The 25,400-nt window shown below is 36.1% G+C and overlaps 2 protein-coding genes across 20 annotated transcripts in view; both read right to left on the minus strand.

Annotated features, from left to right (window-relative positions):
- ZEB1 (zinc finger E-box binding homeobox 1) overlaps positions 1-25,400 on the minus strand; it is a 203,526-nt gene that overhangs the window by 82,105 nt on the left and 96,021 nt on the right. The gene's annotated exons all lie outside the window — the stretch shown is intronic.
- LOC105712541 (proline-rich protein 13-like) lies at positions 1,354-3,254 on the minus strand. Its single transcript, XM_064368503.1, has one exon. It carries the CDS (start codon positions 3,106-3,108, stop codon positions 2,557-2,559), a length of 552 nt encoding a protein of 183 aa, XP_064224573.1. The 5' UTR covers positions 3,109-3,254; the 3' UTR covers positions 1,354-2,556.

Genomic DNA, 25,400 nt, shown 5'->3' on the forward strand with positions numbered 1-25,400 from the left:
TCACCATTCCCTTGCTGATACTTTTGCATGAAAGCAAAACTGTAGTATCATAATAAATTATTATGAATCAGAGGCATTTTTAAGATAAAGATGCTTAGCTTCATCATTATCAGTTAACAATGTTTTAAAAGCATAAACCAATTTTTAAAAAGAATAAAAAAATAAGTATAAATATTAGGAGAAGCAAAATTGTTTGCAGAATAACATTTCTAGAAAAATTCATGAAAAATCAGTGAAAAAACTATTAGTAGTAAGAAAATTTGGTAAATGGTTAATTACAAATTTAAAAGAAAAAACAACTTTCCAACCAAAAAAACCCCAAAATTTTCCAATATATCAACAATAACCAGCTAAAACACAAAAGAGGAAAAATTCTATTAATAGCAACACAAATGAAACACATGAAGGAAAAAGCTTAAAATAAAACATGGAGGATTTACATGAAGAAAACTAGCATTCTGTGTAAAAGTCATCAAAGATTTGAATAGATGAAAAGCTGTATCTTAGTTTTGGATAGAATGATATGTATCATAAATATGTCAATTCTACCTAAAATTTTCTGTAAATTCAATGCAATTTTGATCCAAATGCTACACATGGTATCTTGTATTCTAAATCTAAATGACTTAGAGCAATAACTCTACAGTATATAGAGAGAAGTAGAAGCATAGTCTCTGGAACCTGACTGCCTGGCTCAAATCACAGCTTCACTGCTTACCAGCCTTGTCACTTTGGGCATGTTATATATTCTTCTAATGTCTCAGTTTCCTCATTGCCAAGATTGAAATAATAATAATATATCCCTGACATGGTTGTCACAATGATGAAAATAAGTATATATGTGAAACACTTAGTAATACTGCACATATATGCTTGACACATACTGGTGGTATTCTTCTCTGGGAAAATAAACACATTAAAAGATTCAGGAAAATTGGGAAAAATAATAGTAATGGTGGTGGTAGGAAAACATGAACTAGACATACCAGAGAGTAAACTTTATCTTGAGGCTACAGAAATGAAAACAGATTTGTACTATTACAAGGATGGGCAGACAATGGATTTGAACATAATCCAAAATAGATCCCAAACAAATAGTAGTCTTGCAAATTAGTGGGGGGAAAGGCATTATTTAATAAAAATCACTTGGGAAAACAAATCAGATCCCCACCCCATGACTTTTACCAAAATGAAACCCACATGAATCAAAGACTTTAACTTAGGAAAAAAATGAAATCATAAACGTATTAGAAGAAAATATAGGCAAATCCTTTCACAATCCTGGAATAAGGAAGGCTGTTATAAGCATGACATGAAACCTGTAACTACACACAGAAAAAAATCAAGTCAAAAGACAAATGACAAATTTTGAAAAATATATGCAACACATATGACTAAAGGCTGACATCTTTATTATATAGAGAATTCCTAAACACTCATAAGGAAAAGATGAACCGCCCAATAAGAATATGCACAGGTAATTCACACACACAAAAATGAATGGCCAATAAACATGTAAAAAGATGCTTAATCTCAGTAACAGAATAAATAACCATTTTAATCCTATATTTTTATAATCATTTCTCACATACACTCTCAACTTTCTTGCTCTCTCTGGCTTCAAAATCTCTACTCTGGCTAACATGTTACCTTGATTAAGCCACCATTCCTAACTCTATACTTTAGTCCCTCTATACTTTAAAGCTTTTTGAAAAAGTTGTCTACATGTGTATCTAATTTGTTTCTTCCTATTTTTTCTTAGATTACTCCAATTACAACACTCCACCAAAACTGTTCTTGTCATGACTGTGAGCACTGCTAAATCCAATGACAATTATCAGTCCTCATTTGACTTGATCTTCTAGCAGCATTTGACATAATCCATTACTCTCTCCTTTTCAAAACAATCTCTTCTCTTGACTCTATCAGTTTTCCTCTTAACTCACCAACTGCTTCTTTTCTGTTTCTTCCACTCTTCCTTAATCTGTCTCATGACTCTAAATACTGTTTGTGGATTCCCAGTTTTTTTTTATCCCAGCCCAACTTCTTCTATGAATCCCACACTTACATACCAGATTTTCTACTTGATATCTCCTCTTCGATTTCTTTTTTTTTCTACTTCCAAAAGGCCTGCTGGGGAATGTATTTGCCACTAAATTCCCCAAGTATGCCAACATTACAAAAAAGATAAGAGGTTTTTCATCATAAATTTCCACAAACCTCCCCAATCACAAGTATTATAAGTGGAAGTAAAAATCACATTTTACAGATCTCAAACTTGCCTTCAACATTTAGTTCATCATCTTCAAAAAATAGCTCCCCTGCTAAACTCATTAGCTATATGATAAATCTAAGCAGCAAGAAGATGGCCATGCCATGGCAATCCTCTTCCCATTTTCCCTAGCCACTCAGGGCTGAACAGTAGGGTGAGGGTCAGGTTGGGGTAGGGGTGGGGAGCACAAGGGCTACTTTCCCCCAGTACAACATGGCATCTGAAGCTTGATGGGAGAGCGGAACTGGTGAGACTTGAGGGAAGAGTCCAGGGCCTGTATTCAGTCAGTCACTGCTGGAAGAGGAGGAGGAAGAGGAGAAGGAATGCTTGCCATGCTTGTGGTGCTTGTGCATCTTTTTATGAGCTTTCTTCATTTTCTTCTGCATCTTCTTGTCCACTATCACTGCTGCTCCGACCATGCCAGGAGCCAAGGGATTCACAGGAGGCATTCCAGGGGCAGGCAGTGGGTACAGAACAGGGTAGAGACCTGAGGGTTGGCATCCTGGATACCCTGGCTGTGACACAAGAGGAGGGGGCCCACCTAGGGGGAAAGCTGGATTACCCTGGGGAGCTCCTGGGAGAGGAGGAAAGGGTGGATTGACAGGTGGTAGGTGGGCAGGACTGGAACCTCCAGGGTACCCAATGTTGAGGGGATATGGATTTGGCCCTGGCTGCCCGGCACTGGGGTTCCACATGTTTAGGTGTGTCCTCCAGCCCCAAGCTGCGAAGGGACTCTTCACCCAGTAACAGGAAAAGGAAAAAGTTAGGGAATCCAGATACCCTGTCACCTTTCCACCACCGCCTGGGCTTGATGTGTTCTCCTTCCCAGTCTCCATCCTCTTGGATTTCTAATGGGAAAATTTTTACCATATCCAAATCCAGTTCTTGCTCTCTCAGTCTTCTCTATTTCAGTAAATGGCAATTCTATTCCTCCAGTTGTTCAGGCCAAAAGTTTCAGTGACAGTTTTGACTCCTTTTTTTCTCTCAAATCCCAAGCATCTAATCTGGAAGGAAATACCTTTAAAAATGTATTCAAGATCTGACCACTCACTACCAATTCCCTGACACCAACTACCTCGTGCTACCAGCATCTCTCACTTAGAATACTGTCACTGGCTCCTATCTGGTCTCCCTGCTGCCACCTTTGTCTTCTTGTAGTGAGTTTTCAACACAGCAAAGGAAACCTTCTAAAGCATCAATGGAATCTTGTCAAATCATCCAATGGCTTCCTATCCTGTTCACTGTAATCCAAGGCCCTTCATGGGCTGACTGTCCTCACCTGTCATCTCTCAGATTTTTGTCTTCTACTTTACCCTTGGCTCACTGCATTCCAGGTACACTAGCCTCTTGCTTCCAGGCTTTTGTGCTTTGTATCACTCTACTGGAATATCCTTTATGCACTGCCCAAGTTCATCTCCTCAGGGAGGTCTCCTATGACAGCCCTAAACACCACCACCATCCCCATTGCAGACCATACTCTCTCAATAAAATTTCTTTTAAAAATACTTATCACCAATTGCCATAATATTTTCTTCACTGATTGTTTACTCCATTACAATGTAAGTTTCATTTGGGCAGGAATTTTTTCTATTTTGATCACTGCTGTTCCCTTGCATCTAGAACACTGGTAATCCCTAAATAAATGATGCTTAGTACACCTGGCATATGCAAGGGTTAAATAAAAGAGTACACTCTTATATGCTGTGCTAATTTGGCAATATTTATCAAAATTTAAAATGCTTACCTGTTGATGTAACAATTTCTTAGCACCCTATAAATTAACACAGGTATGCAAATATGCATACATATGTTTATTTGAAAACTTGTTTTTAGCTATTAAAAAAAACCTTAATAGTCATCTAAGACATATTGTTTGGTACTGATATAGAGAGTTTCCCAAAATAGTTTGATTCCATTCTTGCAGAAAATACAGTAAATGCAGTATAGTATCCATATTATACATGTACCTTAACATCAATTCACAATGTCTAGGATATACAAATGAGGAAATGAAATACTAAAAGAGTGACTTGTTTTTCTGCCTTATTCCTTCTATAATATTTGAATGTTTATATTACTTAAAAAAAATTAAAGGTATATTTTAAATGTGCAAAGAAAAAGTCACATGATTTTCAGCATACTGTTGCTAGTGGCAAACTTTAGAAAACTGAACTGAGATTGGGCAAAATATTTTCTGGCTCTCCATGTATGTATGTATGTATGTATGTACATATGTATATGTATGTATTTCTATGTATGTATATATGTATATGTATACTTTAGACACGGGGTCTCACTGTCACCCAGGCTGGAGTGCGGTGGCATGATCATAGCTCACTGCAGCTTTGTGCGTACTGCTAGGTTCAAGTGATCCTCCTGCCTCAGCCTCTCAAGTAGCTGGGACTAAAGGCCTGTGCCACCACATCCAGGTAATTTAAAGAACTTTCTTTTTTAATAGAGACAAGGTCTCGCTGTTGCCTATGGTGGTCTTGAGCTCCCGGCCCCAAGCAATCCTCTGGCCTGGCCTCCCAAAGTGTTAGGATTACTAACTGGTATGGGCCACTGCACCCAGCTCTCTTCCTTAACATTTTTACGTTAAATTTGGTATCACAGTAAATAGGAGGTATAATTAAAAACAGTAATCAGGATACTAAAATACAATTTAAAGAATAATGAAAGGTAAAAAGGACATTTATTAGTTGATGAATACTATGCTGCAAATAAACATCATGCATTTTGAAACGAAAATGATTTTTATGGTTTTATGAAACAATAATAAGCTCTGTTTTCTTCTTTTGAAAGACAGCAGTCTATTTTAAAGTATGAAAAACATTTACCTTTTCTATTCATGGCTACATAACATTATATAAAAGGAAAAGGAAGGTAATACTTGCCGAACATGAGGACAAGTGACTTCTCCTTTCAGCTCGTGCTGAGGGAAGCTGCCCTCATACCACACAGATGCCAGGAGGAAGCCCTTGTGGAGAGTGTACACTTTTACTTGTCAAGGACAATGAGCACCCCCAAAGTACAGGTTATATATCTCACATATACCCACACATACAGTCAAATATTTAAATAGTTTCAACCACAGGAGTTGGCATGATTCCGTTTTTCTCATTTTATGAAAAAATTTTAAGAAATATTTTGTCATTTACTAATCCCAGGAGGTAATTTTGCTTTGATTGGATTTGAGACTCATTGATTAGTAGCAGAACTGGTTGTGAAAATAAGATGAAGAAAGATTCCTTTAAACTAGTAATGCTGTATGTGTAATTTAAAACTCCTGACCATGGGAAGGGAAATCATAGGAAAAGTCAAGAGAGAAAGACCATGAACCCCAAGGATGTAGTATGAGGATAGATTCTCCCTTACTTCCAGGGGAGTGAAAACATACAGTAATCTAAGTAAGGCTTATTGGTCCTCAGCTAGGAGACTTCCTCTCTGGAAGCTTCCCTGAGAGCCAAATTTCAACACAGGGTACTAATCCCTGAGTCTAGTCTTGTAAAGAAAGTCTTTCTACTCCTACATTGGAAAAACATGGAAGAACAAGGGGCATAATTAATGAAATTTTAATTGCAATTTATTTCCTAATGAAGTATTAAAAACAATTTATAGGTAACTAGAGTTTAGTTTTACTGAGCTCTTCTAAGCATTATAATATGTTACAAGATTGTGAGTTGTCAAATTAGAATGAATAATTTAGTTCCTCTGACTTAAGTGCTTCAGAAGATAGGAAAATTAAGACATTTAATATCTATAGTCTCCACCTCTGAGATATTTCATCTTTACAAATATGAGTAACATACAAGAATTATATAGAAAAATGCCACAGTACATAATTAAATGCTAAATTAAAAGTGATATAGAAAATAAATACTGTAAGAGTCCTTACCTAATTATGTTAATCTCTTATGCCTTGCTAATGTGCCACAGAGGTCAAATTGAGTACTTTGTTTCTTTTTTATTTGAAATATACTGGAAATCAAATATATGTCATTTGGAAATATGAAATATTCAAGAGGTTAAATGAAATACTTGGAAATATGAAATATTTGGAAAGTTGGAAAGTTAAATAAATTTGAACTGTCGTAACAAAAAATTCCTCATGTTTTGTTTTACCTGAGTTACCTGAGTAGCAGTGTGAATTATAATCCTCTCTGGACATAACTTATTCCAGAAAATAAATAATATCCAATAAACCTGAAGACCATGCAAAGTAACTACTCATTTTCTTATATAAATTTTTTTCTTGGAGAGCAAGTGGGCTCTGTGATGAAAGAAGTGGACATTCTTGGAAAAACACATATAAATAGCTAATTTAACACCAGATATGAAAAGGACCTGGGAAATGGGCATTTTAAAAGTACTTTAAAGAAATTATAACCTATCACATTTCTATTACTGATAAATAGAAAAGCTTACAACCAATGCTCCTTATTTACTTCTGCACCCTGTTCCAAACCCTCACCCAGAAAGTGCTTATCACATATTCAGTGCTTTATATGCACTGAATCAGTTAATCCTTAAAAGAGCCACTTCAAGTAAGAGTCATTATTATATTTATTTTATAGCAATGAAACTGAGACTTAGAGAGGTTATATAACTTGCCAAAGGTTGACCAGTTGGTACCGGTAGCCAGGATGGTACCCTAGGCCATGGGGCGCTGGAGTCCATGCTCTGAACAGGTTACTGTACTGTCTCTCCAAAGACAGCAGGAGAGTAGAACCCATAAATGAAAAGAAAATCCTTACAAAAAAAAAAAAAAAGAAACCGAATAAAAGTGAGGTTCCCAATGAATTATTAAAGACTTCATTGACAAGTACTTAATCAAATCTTTCTGAATGTCTCAGAATTTAAGATGATAAAATTGAAAGTACCCTTATTATTCTCCTTTACTTCAGAATGAAAATGGAAGACATACATAATAACCACAAAACCTCAGGTCAGATATTGTTTTGTTCTCTTAATTAGAAATTTCTGATGGCTCTCCAATTGCTTATGCCATAAATTCCAAACTCTCATCCATGGCAAATAAGGGTCTCCTAACTGCATAACTAATGGCTTAAACGATCTCTTCATCTTCACTTGCTACAATTCTGCAAAGCACACTCCATTTCCCAGACATCCCTGAACTTTCATGCTTCTGCTATGCATTCTTCTCTAGGACCAAATTCCTACTCATCTTTTGGAACTCATATCCTGTCCATCATCAACAATCCTCTCCAGGAATCAATGCCACTAGTTTGTTTCCTCCTCTGGACTACAATACCCATGTCATTGGTCCCTTGTCTCTGTTTACCACATAGCAGCCAAGGTGATCTTTCAAAAACATAAAGCAAAATGTATCACTCTGCTTCTTAAAAGCTTCCAATGGCTCTCTATTGTCCCATCATTCCTGCAAGGCTCCTCATTTTTGGGCCTGCACCTTTTCCACTATTCTATTCATTCTCACTAAATGACCTGTTTGTTCTTTGTAAAAGGCAAACCTTCTCTACTCCATGCCCTTGCACTTGCCTTTCCCCCTGCCTGGGATGCTCTGTTTCCAACTCTACAAGGCTGGCTCTTTCTTTTCCACTCCAGTGTCATAGTTCCAAAGAAGACTTCCATGACCATCTAAACTGACATGCTCTATCCTTTACTCTTTCACATCATTCTATTTACTTCCTTCAAAGCATCCATCACAGTCTGTAAGTATCTTGTTTAGTTACTTGTTTACTTTCTTTTACTCTGTATTAGTTTTCTATTGTTGATGTAACAAATTAAGATATTCCTAAGAGGCTTAAAATAGCATACATTTATTATTTCACAATTCGATGTCCGATATGGGTCTCACTGGACTAAAATCAAGATGTTGGCAGAACTGTGTTCCTTCTGGAGGCTCTCGGGGAGAATCCATTTTCCTGCCTTTTCCAGCTTATAGAGGCTGCTGCATTCCTTGGCACATGGCCCTTTCCATCTTCAAAGCCATCAATGGCCAGTTGAAACTTTCTCATGTCACATCATTCTGACACAGACCCTTCTTCAAAACACCAGCTTCCACTTTTAAGGAACACTGTATTATGCTTAGCCACGTAACCCAAAGTAATGTCCCGATTTTAAGGTCACCTAATTTTAAGGTCACCATAACCCAAAGTAATGTCCTGATTTTAAGGTCACCTTAATGCCTTTGCTACTTAATACTCCTTTGTTAAGTAATGAAACATATTCACAGGTTCTAGGATTAGGACATGGACATATTTTGGAGGCCCTTATTCTACCTACCACACTCCCCCACTGAAATGTAAGCTCCATGAAGGCAAGGGCATCATTTTGTTCCCTCTGGTAGTCTAAGTTTTTTTATGCCCTTTATAGGGCATAACAAAGGCATATAAGATATCTGTTGAATTAATAAACAAACTAAACCACTGCTGCTTTAGTGATGCTCTTCTTGACCTTTCCTGACTCTTGTTCTTTGTGCTTTTGTATTCCTTTGTCACAGTGACCATATCCCATCATTTTTACATTATGTTCACATTTACTATTTATGTTCACACTACCACTGGTCAAGTGTTCAGTGTTCCAATTATGTATCAGTACAGGATTAAGTGCTATGAAAAACGTATTGACTCCATGAATTTTAAAATCAAAGGGACATAAAGTTTCATAAAGTTTATGTTAATGATTTTGGTAATTGTTTTTAAGGCTTCCTAACCAAATGTAGAGTATTCTGATAATGTGTCAATAAAGGGTTACCCTTCTGTGAAATTTATGTTTAATTAATGAATTTTAAGCCTGGTAAGGATCTGAAGATATGTCTCAGTTTCCTATTTTATACTTGAGAAACTGAAACCCAAAGAAGTAATTTATCTAGTTATACAAAAATTGTGAGCCTGGCACTAATTCCAGTGAACTTTCTATAAAACCTACCTCCTAAGGTTACCATGAAGAGTACATTAGTGCATTTAAAAGCACATAAACACAGTGCCCAGCACACAGCAGTGCTCTATAGTAGGGGCATAGATGCTTTATTAGCATGATCATTATTCTAAACATTATGTATTTCCCATATATCAACAACAAAAATCACTTAATACAAAGTAGTTAATAATTGCTGAATCAAAGAATGACTAAAAAATAAACAATTTTTAACATGTTAATTGCTTTCCTACTTTTGTTTTTATAGAAAGAAGTAGGTAAAGAAAAATAAATAAAGTAGGGCATGCATACTACACTGATCTCTATCATGGAGTCTTCTCTAACTTATTCTAACTAAAAGCAATTTCTTTCCTCCGTTATTATCTTTCCAGCAAGGTCAAAACCATTTTTATACTACTACTAAGGCATTACTTGCCCTTTTCACTCCTTTGGCATTTGCACTGATGATACAAAGACAACGGTAGGTCAAACTGTTGGCACCTTAGCACTTACCAAGGCAGCAGCAGCAAACTAAAATCTTGTATCCGTCACTGCCAATGAAAACATTTGCCAGTTTCACTTAAGTACATCCTTGATGAAGAAGCAAAAATTAATTTAATAAGTCTTGACCTTTTAGTGTATGTCTTTTTAATGTTCTGTACAACAAAATGGGATGTATACACAAAACACTTTTGCTGGACATCAAAATATAACAGCTGTCTTACAGAAAATCAGTCCTGGAATTGAGTTGCCAGCTGAACTAGCTGTTTTTTTCATGGTACATCAATTTAATTTGAAAGAATAACTAACTGACAAACAATGGTTATTCAAGTTTGAGTATATGGCAGATATTTTTCTTAAAAATAAACCAAGTATGTCTGCCATTTTAAGAAAAACAAATTGGCCAAATTTGTTACCAATAAAATTTCAGCTTTCAGATATAAATGAGAATTTTGGAAAACATGTTAACTGCAGTTGAGTTTTACAATTTCCTAATTTTAAAGACCCTTCTAATAAGATTGGTGCTACTATTAGCGATTTTTAATTCTGGTAAAATGGAATGTATCAACATTTGGAAGATCTGCATAAATCAGTGAACCAATATATTCCAAATAACTAATGCATGATGTTGCAAATTCATAAGTAGGTAAAAAGTCCACTCAAAGTTCAAGAGAGAAGTGATTTTAAATGTAACAAACTATAAAATTCATTGATATGATTTCATATTTTACATCACAACTAAACTTTAAGAAACTGAGTTTTGGTACAGTAATCAAAGAATATCCACAATTATCTAAAAAGGCTAATTCCAACTATGTATCTATATGAGGTTAGGTTTTAATACAGTTCAACACATTGCAACAGCTGGGATATAGAAGCAGATATGAGAATTCAACAACCTTATATTAAGCCACACATTAAAGAGATTTGTAAACATGTAAAACAATGTCACTTTTTTAAAAAAAGTACAGTTTTTCCTCAAAGATATTTTATGTTAACATGTAGTAACCTTATTATTAAGAATGAATATTTAAATTTTTTCTATTTTTAATACAGTAAATATCAATAAACATAACCCATATAGTCAAAAGCACTTTGGGGCTGTAAATCACTTTTAAATGAAGGGTTCCTAAGACATGTATCTTTTCAGAATTGTATCATTTAATAAGGTTAGCCACTAATCAAATGTATCTATTCATACTGGATTTTAAAAAAATTTTGAGAAAGGGTCTTGTGCTCTGTTGCTCACACTGGAGTGCAGTGGCATGATCACAGCTCACTGTAGCCTCAACCTTCAGGCTCAAGTGATCCTCTTTCCTCAGCCTCCTGAGTAGCTGGAACCACAGGCACACACCACCACATCTGGCTAAGTTTTTCATTTTCTGTAGAGAAAGGGTTTTGCCGTGTTGCCAAGGCTGTTCTCAAACTCCTGAGCTTAAGCAATCCACCTGCCTTGGCCTCCCAAAGTGCTGGGATTATAGGTGTGAGCCACCATGCCTATCTTTAAGTTAGTTAATTAAATTTCTAAATAAAATTATAAAATTAAATTCCTCATTCATACAGCATACATTTCAAGTGCTCAACTAACCACAGGTAGCCAGTGGCTATTAGAGAAAACATATAGAGAACATTTCTTTCATCAAAGAAAGTTCTACTGGACAATGTTGGTCTACACTATATTCTGGGGGTAATTAGTACTTACTAAGTATCATTGGTATAATTCTTTCAGTATTTTATCATACCTGTGTTGACCCCTTAAAAAGAACGTATGCTTTTTGGAGGCAGGAACCAGAACACTGATATCTGTATCTACATACACATATTTCAATATATTCCTGTCTAAATTCACAACCACCAAGTCTCCACCTTTTCTGTTCTTGTATGTTCAAAATACACTACTTTGTCAACATAATGTTTATGTTGCTTCACTTCACATTTTCATAAAGATTTAAAGACAATCCTCTTAACTGTCCGTTATACTAAATAGGTCTTAGAATTTATAAATAAGAATTTTCAGGTTTTAACTGTCAGTTATACTAAATAGGTCTTAGAGTTTATAAATAAAAATTTTCAGGTTTTCCTATGAGTTTTGTATATGTGGTTAAAGTAATGTTTTCATTAAAGTATTAAAATTATTCCATTAGATTATATCCATAAATAAGAAATGATTAAATTTATCTTGAATGAATCAGTAGCACCTAGGTTCAGAGAACTTTATTTTCTGTATGGCATTTTAGGCTTTCTAATTTTTTGAAGTTTGACTTGATAATCCTTATATCCCACTAAAAGTAGTATGTGGAGTTTTAAAAAGCTTATAAAAACTAAAATTTAAAATAAATTTTGTTTAAATATGCTTCTGAGATGTTTACATAATAGGATCTCTACAACATACTCTGGGATGTCAAAATACTAGGCATGTCCTGGAGTGATCTGTCTGCCCACTATTCCTCCTCATACAATAGAGATTTATAGTATAATGAACGATTGCTTCTTGGCTTTTTGGCTAAGATCAAGTGTATAGTATAATGAATGCTGCTTCTTATTTCCAGTTTAGTTTAAGGCAATGCTCCCGCTAGGCAAGGCCACATTTATAGGAAGGAAAATAGAAGGAGAGATATGTGAGCTTCTGGCCAGGTCCTTTTCTGGTCAACAACCAAGATACGTACCTGGAACTAAGTGAGAGATTAGCTCCTTGTATACACACCCAAGTTCTCTGCCAATTTAGGGTTGTGCATCATTCCCTCCATATACCCCAACAGATATCTTTCGGAAACAGAAGAAAATGTTTCCCTTTAAATTTTTGTTCTGGGTGAAAGAACCAGAAACATGACCCATAAAACAAATATACTCTTTGTACAGTAGTAAGCAGTACTGATTTGGGCCTTACAAAATCATCCCAACCATGCAAAAGACTATATACTTTAAGTTGAATCATAGCATTTTATTTCTTCAATGAAAGTAAATAAAAATAATTGCTATTTAAATGAAGTAATTTTTGTAAATTGTAAACTTTGTATTACACTAGTTTCTAAAGCCTGTTTTCAGTTTTGTCTTGCTATGTAAGTTCACCCTAAACAATTTTGTTTCTGTAGCTAAAAAGGCTTATAATCTAATCTATTTTCATAGACTGATTTATTTTCTATATAAATTATGTGTATAAGTAAATGTGTAGCAGTTTATTTCCCAAGTAACATTAATCATAAGCTAAGCCTAAAAATTTTACACTGTATTAGCAGTGGTAGAAATCATTTTTATTAAAGTAAATTCAAATTTCACAGTTCAAATTGATTTACATGTTAATATGGAAAAATTAGAAAATTTAGATAAAAGCCATATTACTAAGTCATTATTAAGGTGAAAAAAGATAATTTTTAGTAAGTTCTAGTCATGTCTGCAGGGTAGTAGCAGTCTAAGATGCTATGTTCAAAGGCAGTGTTTGGTTTGCAAAAGGAAGCAGTTTCTTGTATTTTCCTCACATATAATGAGAGAATAATAACTATTTATAAGATTATTTTAAAGACTAAATGAGCAATTTATATAAATTGCCTATTTCAGTAACTGATTAACAGATGACCCTGTAAACTGCCCCTACACAGTTTCCCCAGTACACAAACACAGTTTACCCTGAATTCATTCTAACAGTCTATACCTTAACCAGTATAAAATCTTAAATAGCATACTATTACAAATGTCATTTATAAGTTTAAGAAAATTAAAAGATTTATATTTCAAAATAATATGCAATTACATACAAAGAATATAAAAAACAGAATGTCAGAACTCTATATGAATCCTTCCCTCAAGTAAGAGTTCTGCTTCTAAGTATTCCCAACAGATTCACTGACTCTTTTTTTTAACTTTTAAGTCCAGGGGTACAAATGCAGGTTTGTTACCTAGGTAAACTTGTGTCATGAGGGTCTGCTGTACATACTATTTGATCACCCAGGTATTAAGCCTAGTACCCATTAGTTATTTTTTCTGATCCTCTCCTCCTCATACCTTCCACCCTCTGGCAGGCACCAGTGTCTGTTGTTTCCCTCTATGTGTCCATGTGTTCTCATCATTTAGTTCCTACTTATATGTGAGAACATGCAGTATTCTTGTTTTAGTTTGCTAAGGATAATGGCCTCTGAAACCCTCCAAACCAGAAGAGATTCTGAGTCAATATTCAACATTCTTAAAGAAATTCTAACCCAGAATTTCATATTTAGACAAACTAAGCATCATTAAGTGAAGGAGAAATAAGATCCTTTTAGACAAGCAAATGCGGAGAGAATTTGTTACCACCACATCTGCCTTACAAGAGCTCCTGAAGGAAACATTAAATAGGGAAAGGAAAGACATTACCATATAATAGAAAACCACACTTAAGTAAACAGACCAGTGGCACTATAAAATCAAACACATAAACAAGTCTGCAAAGTAACTAGCTAGCATTGTTATGACAGGATCAAATCCACACACATCACTATTAACCTTAAATGCAAATGGGCTAAATGCCCCAATTAAAAGACATAGAATGGCAAGTTGGATAAAGAACCAAGATCCATTGGTATGCTGTCTTCAAGAGATCCATCTCACATGCAATGACACACATAGGCTCAAAATAAAGGGATGGAAGAAAATTTACCAAGAAAATGGAAAACAAAAAAAGCAGGGGTTGCAATTCTATTTTCTGACAAAACAGACTTTAAACCAACAAAGACTTTAAAAAAGACAAAGAAAGACACTACACAATGGTACAGTGTTCAATTCAACGAGATCAAACTATCCTAAATATGTATGTACCCAACACAGGAGCACCCAGATTCATAAAGCAACTTCTTAAGAGACCTTCAAAGAGACTGAGACTCTCACACAATAACAGTAGGAAACTTAACACTCTACTGACAATGTGAGATCACTGAGACAGAAAGTTAACAAAGATATTCAGGATCTGAACTCAGCACTGGATCAAATGGACCTGATATTTACAGAACTCTTCACCCAAAAACAATAGAATATACATTCTTTTCACTAGCACATGGCACTGTCTCTAAAACTGCTCACATAATCAGAAGTAAAACCCTCCTCAGCAAATGTAAACAAATCATAACAGTCTCTTGGACCACAGTGCCATCAAATTCAAAATCAAGACTAAGAAAATCACTCAAAATCATACAATTACATGGAAATTGAATAACCTACTCCTGAATGACTTCTGGGTAAATAATGAAATTAAGGATGAAATCAAGAAGTTCTTTAAAACTAATGAAAATAAAGAGAAAATGTGCCAGAATCTCTGGGATGCAGCTAAGGCAGCGTTAAGAGGGAAATTTATAGCACCAAATGCCCACATCAAAAAGATAGTGAGATCTCAAGTTAACAGCCTGACATCACAACTAAAAGAAATAGAGAATCAAGAGCAAACAAACCCCAAAGCTAGCAGAAGTCAAGAAATAACCAAAATCAGAGCTGAAGTGAAGGAGACAGAGACAAGAAAAACCATTCAAAAGATCAACAAATTCAAGAGCTAGTTTTTTGAAAAAAATTAATAAAATAGACTGCTAGCTAGACTAATAAATAAGAAGAGACCAAAAATTCAAATAAACACAATCAGAAATGACAAGGGGGTATAACCCCACAGAACTTACCCCACAGAACTACAACCAACCATCAGAGATTCATTGATTTTTAAAGCCATCAGTTCAAGCCTTGTCGTAGACAAAGGATGGGGAGGGGGAAATACAAGCAAGGTGCGGGGAGAGAAAGAAAGTGAGTCATACTATAGTTTGAGCCCTGGTATCAATCAATACCTGAATCTATCACGTTTTATACTTTTCAGTCCTTCCCTTTTTTGGCTTATACCTACTAATAGAGTTGGGGTTCCAAAACTTACAACCAAAAGAATCTTTATTAATTCACAAATTATGGGGAAGAATATAGCAATTAGACAGAAGAAAGTTCTTATTTTCACTATGCCCAGTAGAATTCTTTAGCAAGTGGTGGAGTTAGCATTTATACCCAGGATACTGATTCTAGAACTTGTGCCCTTTATCACAATGCTGTAATAAACGCAAGCACTATTACATGTCTGTGAAATTTAACAATGGAATTTTGTTCTGAATTAAGACAAGCTTGCACACACCTATATGCATCTGGTTTTTTAAATATTATTTTGATATCTTATAAAAAGAACCCAAAAAGAGAGACTACAATGATGCAAATGGTATTTTCCTATTCTTAATAATTTAGATAAAAAAGATAATTTAAGAAAAAATCATTTATTTTCCTACAAAGCTATCTTTGATATTCATGGGAAGAGGCATACAATTCAAAATTTACTGTCTCAGTTATACAGAAAAACAATACCCTGTGCATGTATTTTACATGTCTCTGATCCAGATCAATGGGAAGTGCCATCCAAAGCATGACTACAAAAACAGAACTAGAGATCTATGTTATGTAATCTTGCCTTTTGAGAATAGAGGTTCAGCTATGAGAGGTGTTTGTTTAGGTAGAGGGTAAATCAACTCAAAGTAGGGATTTCTGTTGTAGAAGGTACTATACAATCTGGCACTACAATTTCCAGGCATCTATCCAATTACTCACAAACAGGATATGGGTGGGATTAGCTTGTGCACTAGAAACAGTCAGATCACAGGATGTCCTCAGTTGGAAAACCTAAACAACATGAGAGTTCTCTGTACTACTCTAGGGTTATAAAGTTAGACTGACTCTATAATCAGAATGTCCTAGTATTCTACAGACTTTAGATTGAAGTTACTGATATAAAACTGTCTTTTAAGAAAAGTGTCTAAGAAGACCAAAATGAACTAGAAGTAAATGAGTATCTACAGGGAGCTCTCTAAACTGTCCTCTTTTCCCCCAAGTATCTCTTACCTAAGAATAGCTGTCAACCTGAGTAATGGGGGTGGGGTGAGGGTAGGGGACAGAGTAATGTTTCCTCTAGGTTACATACTTTGTATTCAACTTAGAGCTTGAATCTTCAGATTGGCAACAAGTACATTGGCAAATCTTACAATTCCATTGCAATTCACAAGTTACAAAGCACTTTAACTAGAACATCCTTAAAGCAATACTACCGTGACACTGGTAGGATGGTATTATTATCACTTTTTAAGGAAAAGATATAGGAAGCTTAGTAAAGTTAAGCAAACTATTCAAATTCATAAAGAGAGTAATTAGAAGAAAAGGATAAAAATAGGTCTCTGGAGTTCTCTCCAAAGTACCATGGTACTCTAGAAATAAATTCTTGCAGCATTCTTTGAATACAACATCACATTTAATTTTTATAAAACCTTTGGGTTATTTATATGTATGCATATACAACTGATACTTTCAAACAATTATACCACCCTTTGGTAAACATCTGTACTCCAACTTTTTAATATATGAGGAGAAGGTGAGGTCTAGAAAAATATACCCTTAAGTACCATCAAAATATAGACTGCTACACAATAATTTCTCAGCCCTGAAAAAGGAAACAAGGTGAAAATCAAGGAAAAAATGTTTCAGGCCAGATAGTTTAAAAACTTTAAAATGAGTGTAATTTACATAATTCAAAATTTGTGGGTGACTGATGCTACAGATCACAACTGAGTAAATGGGTCCAGTGATGAATTAGTCTAGGAATTTTTTCATGTTGAGGAATGTGGTTAATCTTGGATTTTTAAAAAGAATGTCTCAGGTTTATTGTAGAGTATATACATAGTAATTTTTACTTTTATTTCCTTAACCTTTGTTTTCTATGAGGTCAGATTTTCTCTGCCACAGTTTTGCCTACCACATTCTTTTTAGAAATATTACCTCCTGGCTAAGGGAAAATTGAATTGCAATTATTAAAATGGATTTCAGTAAATCTTGAGAATACTTGAGAGTGCTACCAAATGGCAATGCTCTGAATCCGTCAGAACTAACAGTGGAAATTCGTTTAGTAATGGTTTACTCAAAATTTTAAAAATACTTGCCTATAATTCTTTTTATTCTTAAATAAAAAGGCCGTCTAACCCAAATTCAATTGATTCAAATTCGTGGTTTTCTGGTCCTTGTATTTAAAATTAATAAAGATTTAATAAAATATTAAATACATACCTCTTCTTTTTTTGGCTATCTATCCCAAATTTCTTCAGAAGTTCTAACATTCCTCTCAAAGTAACAACTACTGAATGTTAACCTATCAATTTTTTTCAAATGTGCTGTAAGAAAGGAGTTTTTTTCCCATTAAAAAAAAACCACCTTGATTGTATTTATTTTATAGGATAGCTTGAAATGGAAGGCTGATGCTCCACTTAAGGACCAGTACTCTGTCTACACTGACTGTTTTGTTTATAGCCTATACTAAGGTTATTATTATTAAGCATAAAATGTTGATTCATCAGGCTGAAAATGTAAAATAAGGCAATAAAATACCAAGATTTGGTAAACCGCTTAAAAGAGAAAAACCTATGCAATATATTACACCAACAAACCACGTGTCAAAACAGAAATTCTCACCTTAGGAAAATAAGGTACATCTGAGCAGCATAAATGTTCTAACACTAGTTTAGCAAACCATGAGCTGTCAAGTTCCAATAACCTATTATTCACACCTCTTTAATCACTTCCACAGAGTTGATTATAAATAGCCTCATACATTTTTAAATAAGGACATTCTGAAATGAAACAAAGAAAGTAGTAAATATTCTTGTACATATGGATTCAAATCCTAATGCACAACAAAACTGTGTGTTACTCAAACATTCAATATAAAGAAAGCTAACAAAACCTTTTCTTAACTATGTCAAGCATGCACTCTACGTAGATTCAATGGAATAGCTAAATTGCAGCACCATTTAAATATAGCAGCTTAATAAAATATCATCCCCAGTAAGTTTCACCCATATTACTAAGCCTTTGGGTATTACTCATGATATAGTAAAATATAATAATCAATTTGTTGATCTAGCTGGAACAATGTTATGCAAAATCATGATGAAAAGACTAATCTACAAAAAAATTTACAGTCTCACTGATGATGGCATTGCTTTTCAGTAACTCCATAAAGCTGACAGTATAAATGTATTTCTTCAAAGTGAATTTATGTAAACACATATTAGAGAAAATGTAAAATGTTGTAATGAAATGGAAGAATGCTTTTCAAAAAAATTAATAAAATTAAGTATAATGGGGTAAAGTACCATTTAGTAGGCAAGGGTCAAAAACAACAAGCTGAAATCAACCTAACAAAAGAAAAACAACAAAACAAAAGCAGAAATTTGGCTTTCTATGAAGTGTACTTTCTAAAAATTGATGATTACAGAATCTCTACGAAACATATAAACTATCCTCATTATTCTGGAGTTGTTTTCTACAATTATAGCATCTTAAATGATTATCTGTTAAAATGAGAGCAGCATACTCCTAAAATTTCTCTTTTAAGAACTATGCCTGAAGAACAACTGATATCAAGTAACTACAATTAGAGCTGCTTTTAACCGACTATTTAAAAATTTCTAATGAAGGTTACAAACTGAAAATCTTGAAGTTTTCTGGATGAAAAAACTTCCTATATAGCTAACTTTTCTCATTTTTTCCTACAACTATGTCTGCTTCTAGATAACTCAAGAGATAATACATTACATTTGGGAAGAGACAAATTAGAGGTTTTGACTAACGGCTTAAACACTGATCCTCTTGCGTTTACATTATACGGTAACACAACCTTTTGCAAGCATATCTATTGCATAAACCTTTGTTACTGGAATAATTTGAAAATAGAAAAGAAGTTGGACAAGCATACATAATATTAACAAGTTTCACAATCTTTTAAAAAATTATATCTAAGTCCCAATTTCTACTTAATCATTTCCTTCACCTGGTTGTAGAACTGTTTACTTAAAAATATTATTTACTGTGCACAAAAAATTAGTAACCACTATTCTGTTTTCCATAAGATATACTTTTTAAACAAAAGCTTTAGTTAATTGTGGTAAATTAAGTATCTTCTGACAAGGTGAGTACAATGTAAAATGGCTGACCATAGAGAAAACCATGAAACTAATTTCTGCCCACATTCCAGAAGAGCTGCATAAAGATTTCTGAAATGTATACATTGTTTTCCATATCAAGCACTTCTAATTCTACACTCCTATGCCACACTCATCAATATTTTATTGGATGAATTCTCACATGAAAAAGTACATATAAATACACACACACACACACACACACACACACACACACACACACACCCCATGGAATGCTATGCAGCCAACAAAAGAATGAAATATTGTCCTTGGTAGCAGCATGGATGCAGCTGGAGTCCATTATCCTAAGTAAATTAACACAGGCACAGAAAACCAAATACTACATGTTCTTACTTCTAAGTGGGAGCTAAGCATTGGGTACACATAGACATAAAGATGGGAACGACTGACACTGGGGACAACCAAAGGGGGGCCAAAAAAAAAAAGGAGTAAGGACTGGAAAACTATTGGGTAACTATGCTCAGTATTTGGGTGACAGGATCATTTGTACCCAAACCTTAGCATCACCCAGTATACCCACATAACAAACTTGCACATGTACCCCTCAATCTAAAATGAAAGCTAAAAATATAAAATTATTAAAAAGGAAATAGCATAGACATTTTGAAAAATACATTTCTGATATGAAAGCTATGTTCTTCCAAAGCCATACAGCTAATGATGCTACTGCACTATCTTTAACGCTGCTTTTCAACAGTAAAACCATGCAAGGGTCTTCAAGGGAGATGATAATCTGAAGATACTATCTCTAATTTAGTTCTCTTTTAAGAATGAATATAAAATTCTCCTTATTGCCAGTATTCTACAATATTTCACAGTATAAAGATTCCTCAAGATTATTACTGCCAATATTCTACAATATTTCACTGTACATTTCACAGTATGGAGATTCCTGAAGATTTTCTGTGGTCCACATGTAGAAACTAAGGTAACTGAGATGCTAATTTCTACTTTTCTATTTCATAGCTTCAGAACTTCACCCAAATGTGAAGAACTATAATTAAGATCCTCTGCTAGTACTGCACCCTATGCCAAGCACTTTACTTTTCCCATACTCTCTGGAATGACTTACAGGGCTTCAAGACGTAAAGGCTTTGCCCCACTCAAAACATCTGCTTGAAAGACTGGTCTTCTGACTTTAATGCATGCTGGTCAGTGAGGGGAAAAAGAATAAAGAACAGTAGGCCAGAGTAACTAAACTCACTCCAGAAAGGATGGACAGTAGTTCAAATGTATTATCTATGAATCAAAGCAAACACAGGTTTAGTCAGGGTCAATGTTTTTATCTAAGGGGATCAGATGTGGTCACCTGAAATCAGGTGGGGGGGAATACTGTGATTTGAGTTGGTGCAGTGATTGATTCATTCATTTACTCAAAACATGTATTGAGCTTTTGTCATATGCCAGGTGCTGTATAGTTAAGAAAATTAATAAATCAGTTTCTATCCCCAAGGATCTCACTAGTAGGGTAGACGGACATGTAAATAAATTATAATAAAATGTGGTAGTTTTAATAGACAAAACAACTTCAATCCAGGTAGAGAACAAAGAGAGAAAACAAGGATTGACTTTCAGAAGGATGGACACTGGGGACAGGTTTCTAGAAATGGAAAGGCTTTAGCAGGGAAGTAACATCTAAGCTTTTTTTCCCTAAGCTGGGTTTTAACGGATAAACCAATCAGATAAAAAGGGAGATGAAGGTCATTTCAGAAAGAGAAAAGAGAACTGCTCCCTCCATGCAAATTCCACCAAGCTATCCTCAAATTAGCAGCAGAAGCCTGACAGCCTTAAGTTTGCAAGATACTAAATTTTGCTAGATAGCAGATGGTTGAATACAGATGTAAAGGATACACTTAAATTTTAAGAATATATTTGTTTTATCAATATAACTTGAAACCACAGGCAGATTAATACCATATGGCGTCTCAACCCATGCATGGGTAGCCTAGCCCCTCTCATAAGTCACAACCCACACCCATACTCTTCTAAGGTACTTTGGCATAAAAGGACAATACTCCTCCATGCCATGGAGGGTGCATCTGCTAGAATCCGCTGACACAACTGCCTGTCCCCCATTTGGTAAGGTTTTCCCAACCATCCATGCACAGTTTTCCCAACCTGGAGTGGCTGAAGCTATAACCAGTCATTCCCCACTAGGCTTGTCCCTAAATTGGTCCAAGGTTGGCAAGAAATTTCATTTTGTTTTATTATTTGATAAGTTGTTCTTCAACAAATGGAGGAAAAAGTGCCTGCTTGTAGCTTTATTTTTAGAACAAGGAAATTGGTCCTCAGCCAATGAAAAATAAGAGGCACAGGGTCAAGAAACACGCTGGATTGGGGGGATCCAAGATGGCCGAATAGGAACAGCTCCAGAGTGCAGCTCCCAGCAAGTACAATGCAGAGGGTGAGTGCCCACCGCATTTCCAAACAATTTTTCACTGCCCACAGACAAGGAGATTCCTGGGCCAAAAAGCTGCATGAGTTTTCAGCATGGTGGTTTCAGCCGGTGCTGGGTTGGTGCACAGAAACTCACACAAATCTGGGTGGCCGTTTCAACTGGCACCTGGAATGCCTGGGAGACAGAGCCACCCATTCAACTGAAAGGGAGGAGGCAGAGACAGGGAGCCAGCTGATCTGGCTCGGCAGGTACTACCCCCACAAAACAAGCAATCTGAAATGCTCTGGATTGAGAGTTTTGCAGCAAGCACAGCTGGACCCAGGATGGCCCAGCTCAGTGTAGGTAAGGGCAACCACCACTACTGAGGCAGTTCACAAAGCAGCTGGGCAGAGCCTGCGGCAGCTCGACAACACCTCTGCTGGCAGACTGTGACTAGACTACTCCGTGCCGGGCACGGCATCTATGAAAAAAGGCAGCAGCACGACAGGAACTTACAAATAAAGCCAACCTTCCTAGGACAGAGCACCTGGGAAAAGAGGTTATGAGTTCCACTGCAGCACACTTAAAAGTACCTGCCCAGCAGCTCTGCACGAACAAGGGAGCTCCCAGCACAGCACGTGAGCTCCTACAAGGGACAGACTGTCTCCTCAAGCAGCTTCCCAACCCCTATATACCCAAAGAGACACTTCATAAAGGAGAGCTCAGGCTGACATCTGGCAGATACCCTTCTGAGACGAAGATAACAGAAGAAGAAACCAGCAGCAACCCTTACTGTTCTGCAGCCCCTGTGGGTGATCCCCAGGCAAGCAGGGTCTGGAGTGGACCTCCAGCAGTCTTGCAGCAGAGGGGCCTCACTGTTAGAAGGAAAACTAAGAAACAGAAAGAAATAACTTCATCAACAAAAAGATTGTCTACTCAAGAGACCTCATCCGAAAGTCACCAACTACAAAGACCATGGGTAGATAAAGACACTAAGATGGGAAGAAACCAGCGCAAAAAAGGTTGAAAACACCAAAAACCAGAACGCCTCTCCTCCCACAAAGGATCACAACTCCTCACCAGCTAGGGATCAAAGATGGATGGAGAATGAATCTGACGAATTGACAGAAACAGGCTTCAGAAGATGGGTAATAACAAACTTCTCAGAGCTAAAAGAACATGTACTAACCCAATGCAAAGAAACTAAGAACCTAGAAAAAAGGTTAGATGAGATGCTAACTAGAATAAACAGTTTAGAGAAGAATATAAATGACTTGATGGAGCTGAAAAACACAGCACAAGAACTTCGCAAAGCATACACAAGTTTCAATGGCTGAGTTGACCAAGCAGAAGAAAGGATATCAGAGATTGAAGATCAACTCAATGAAATAAAATGAGAAGGCAAGAATAGAGATAAGAATGAAAAGAAATGAACAAAGCCTCCAAGAAATATGGGATTATATGAAAAGTCCTAATCTATGTTTGATAGGTGTACCTGAATGTGATGGAGAGAATGAATCCAAGCTGGAAAACACTCTTCAGGATATTATCCAGGAGAACATCCCCAACCTAGCAAGCCAGGCCACCATTCAAGTCCAGGAAATACAGAGAACACCACAAAGATACTCCTCAAGAAGAGCAACCCCAAGGCACATAATCGTCAGATTTACCAGGGTTGAAATGAAGGAAAAAATGCTAAGGGAAGCCAGAAAGAAAGGTCGGGTTACCCACAAAGGGAAGCCCATCAGACTCACAGCAGATCTCTCTGCAGAAACCCCACAAGCCAGAAGAGAGTGGGCGCCAATATTCAACATCCTTAAAGAAAAGAACTTTCAACCTAGAATTTCATATCCAGCCAAACTAAGCTTCGTAAGCAAAGGAGAAATAAAATCCTTTATGGCCAAATTGCTGAGAGATTTCATCACCACTAGGCCTGCCTTACAAGAGCTCCTGAAAGAAGCACTAAACAAGGAAAGGAATAACCAGTACCAGTCACTCCAAAAATGTACCAAATGGTCAAGACCATTGACACAATGAAAAAAATGCATTGACTAACGCGCAAAACATCCAGCTAGCATCAAAATGGCAAGATCAAATACACACATAACAACATTAACCTTAAATGTAAATGGGCTAAATGCCCCAATCAAAACACAGACTGGCAAACTGGATAAAAAGTCAAGACCCATCAGTGTCCTGTATTCAGGAAACCCATCTCGCATGCAAGGACACACATGGGCTCAAAATAAAGGGACAGAATTAGATTTATCAAGCAAATGGAGAGCAAAAAAAAAGTAGGAGTTGCAATCCTACTCTCCGATAAAATGGACTTTAAACCAACAAAGATCAAAAGAGACAAAGAAGGGCACTACATAGTAAAAAGGATCAATGCATCAAGAAGAGCTAATGGGGCCGGGCGCGGTGGCTCAAGCCTGTAGTCCCAGCACTTTGGGAGGACGAGGTGGGTGGGTCACGAGGTCAAGAGATTGAGACCATCCTGGTCAATATGGTGAAACCCCGTCTCTACTAATACAAAAAATTAGCTGGGCATGGTAGTGCATGCCTGTAATCCCAGCTACTCAGGAGGTTGAGGCAGGAGAATTGCCTGAACCCAGGAGGCGGAGGTTGCGGTGAGCCGAGATCGCGCCATTGCACTCCAGCCTGGGTAACAAGAGCGAAACTCCGTCTCAAAAAAAGAAGAAGAGCTAATGATCCTAAATATATACACACCCAATACAGGAGTACCCAGGTACATAGAGCAATTTCTTAACGACCTACAAAGAGACTTAGACTCCCACACAATAATAGTGGGAGACTTTAAAACCCCACTGTCAATATTAGATAGATCGACAAGACAGAAAATCAACAAGAATATCCAGGACTTGAACTCAGATCTGGAACAAGCAGACCTAATAGACATCTACAGAAATCTCCATCCCAAATCCACAGAATATACATTCTTCTCAGCACCGCACTGCACCTACTCTAAAACTGACCACATAATTGGAAGTAGATCACTCCTCAGCAAATGCAAAAGAACGGAAATCATAACAGTCTCTCAGACCACAGGACAAATTAGAACTCAGAATTAAGAAACTAACTCAGAACCGCACAGCTACATGGAAACTCAACAACTGGCTCCTGAATGTCAACTAGATAAACAATGAAATGAAGATAGAAATAAAAATGTTCCTTGAAACCAATGAGAATGAAGACAAAATGTACCAGAATCTCTGGGACACATTTAAAGCAGTGTCTAGAGGTAAATTTATAGCAATATGAGAAGTGGGGAAAGATCTAAAATTGACACTCTATCATCAAAATT

This window comes from Aotus nancymaae, unplaced genomic scaffold, assembly GCF_030222135.1.
Source record: "Aotus nancymaae isolate 86718 unplaced genomic scaffold, 86718_ANA_hifiasm-v0.15.2.pri h1tg000077l, whole genome shotgun sequence".
Taxonomy (NCBI): domain Eukaryota; kingdom Metazoa; phylum Chordata; class Mammalia; order Primates; family Aotidae; genus Aotus; species Aotus nancymaae.

Bases quoted from the DNA above. Each gene is read 5' to 3' on its own strand.
- LOC105712541 (XM_064368503.1), bottom strand. From the start codon at position 3,108: ATGGAGACTGGGAAGGAGAACACATCAAGCCCAGGCGGTGGTGGAAAG.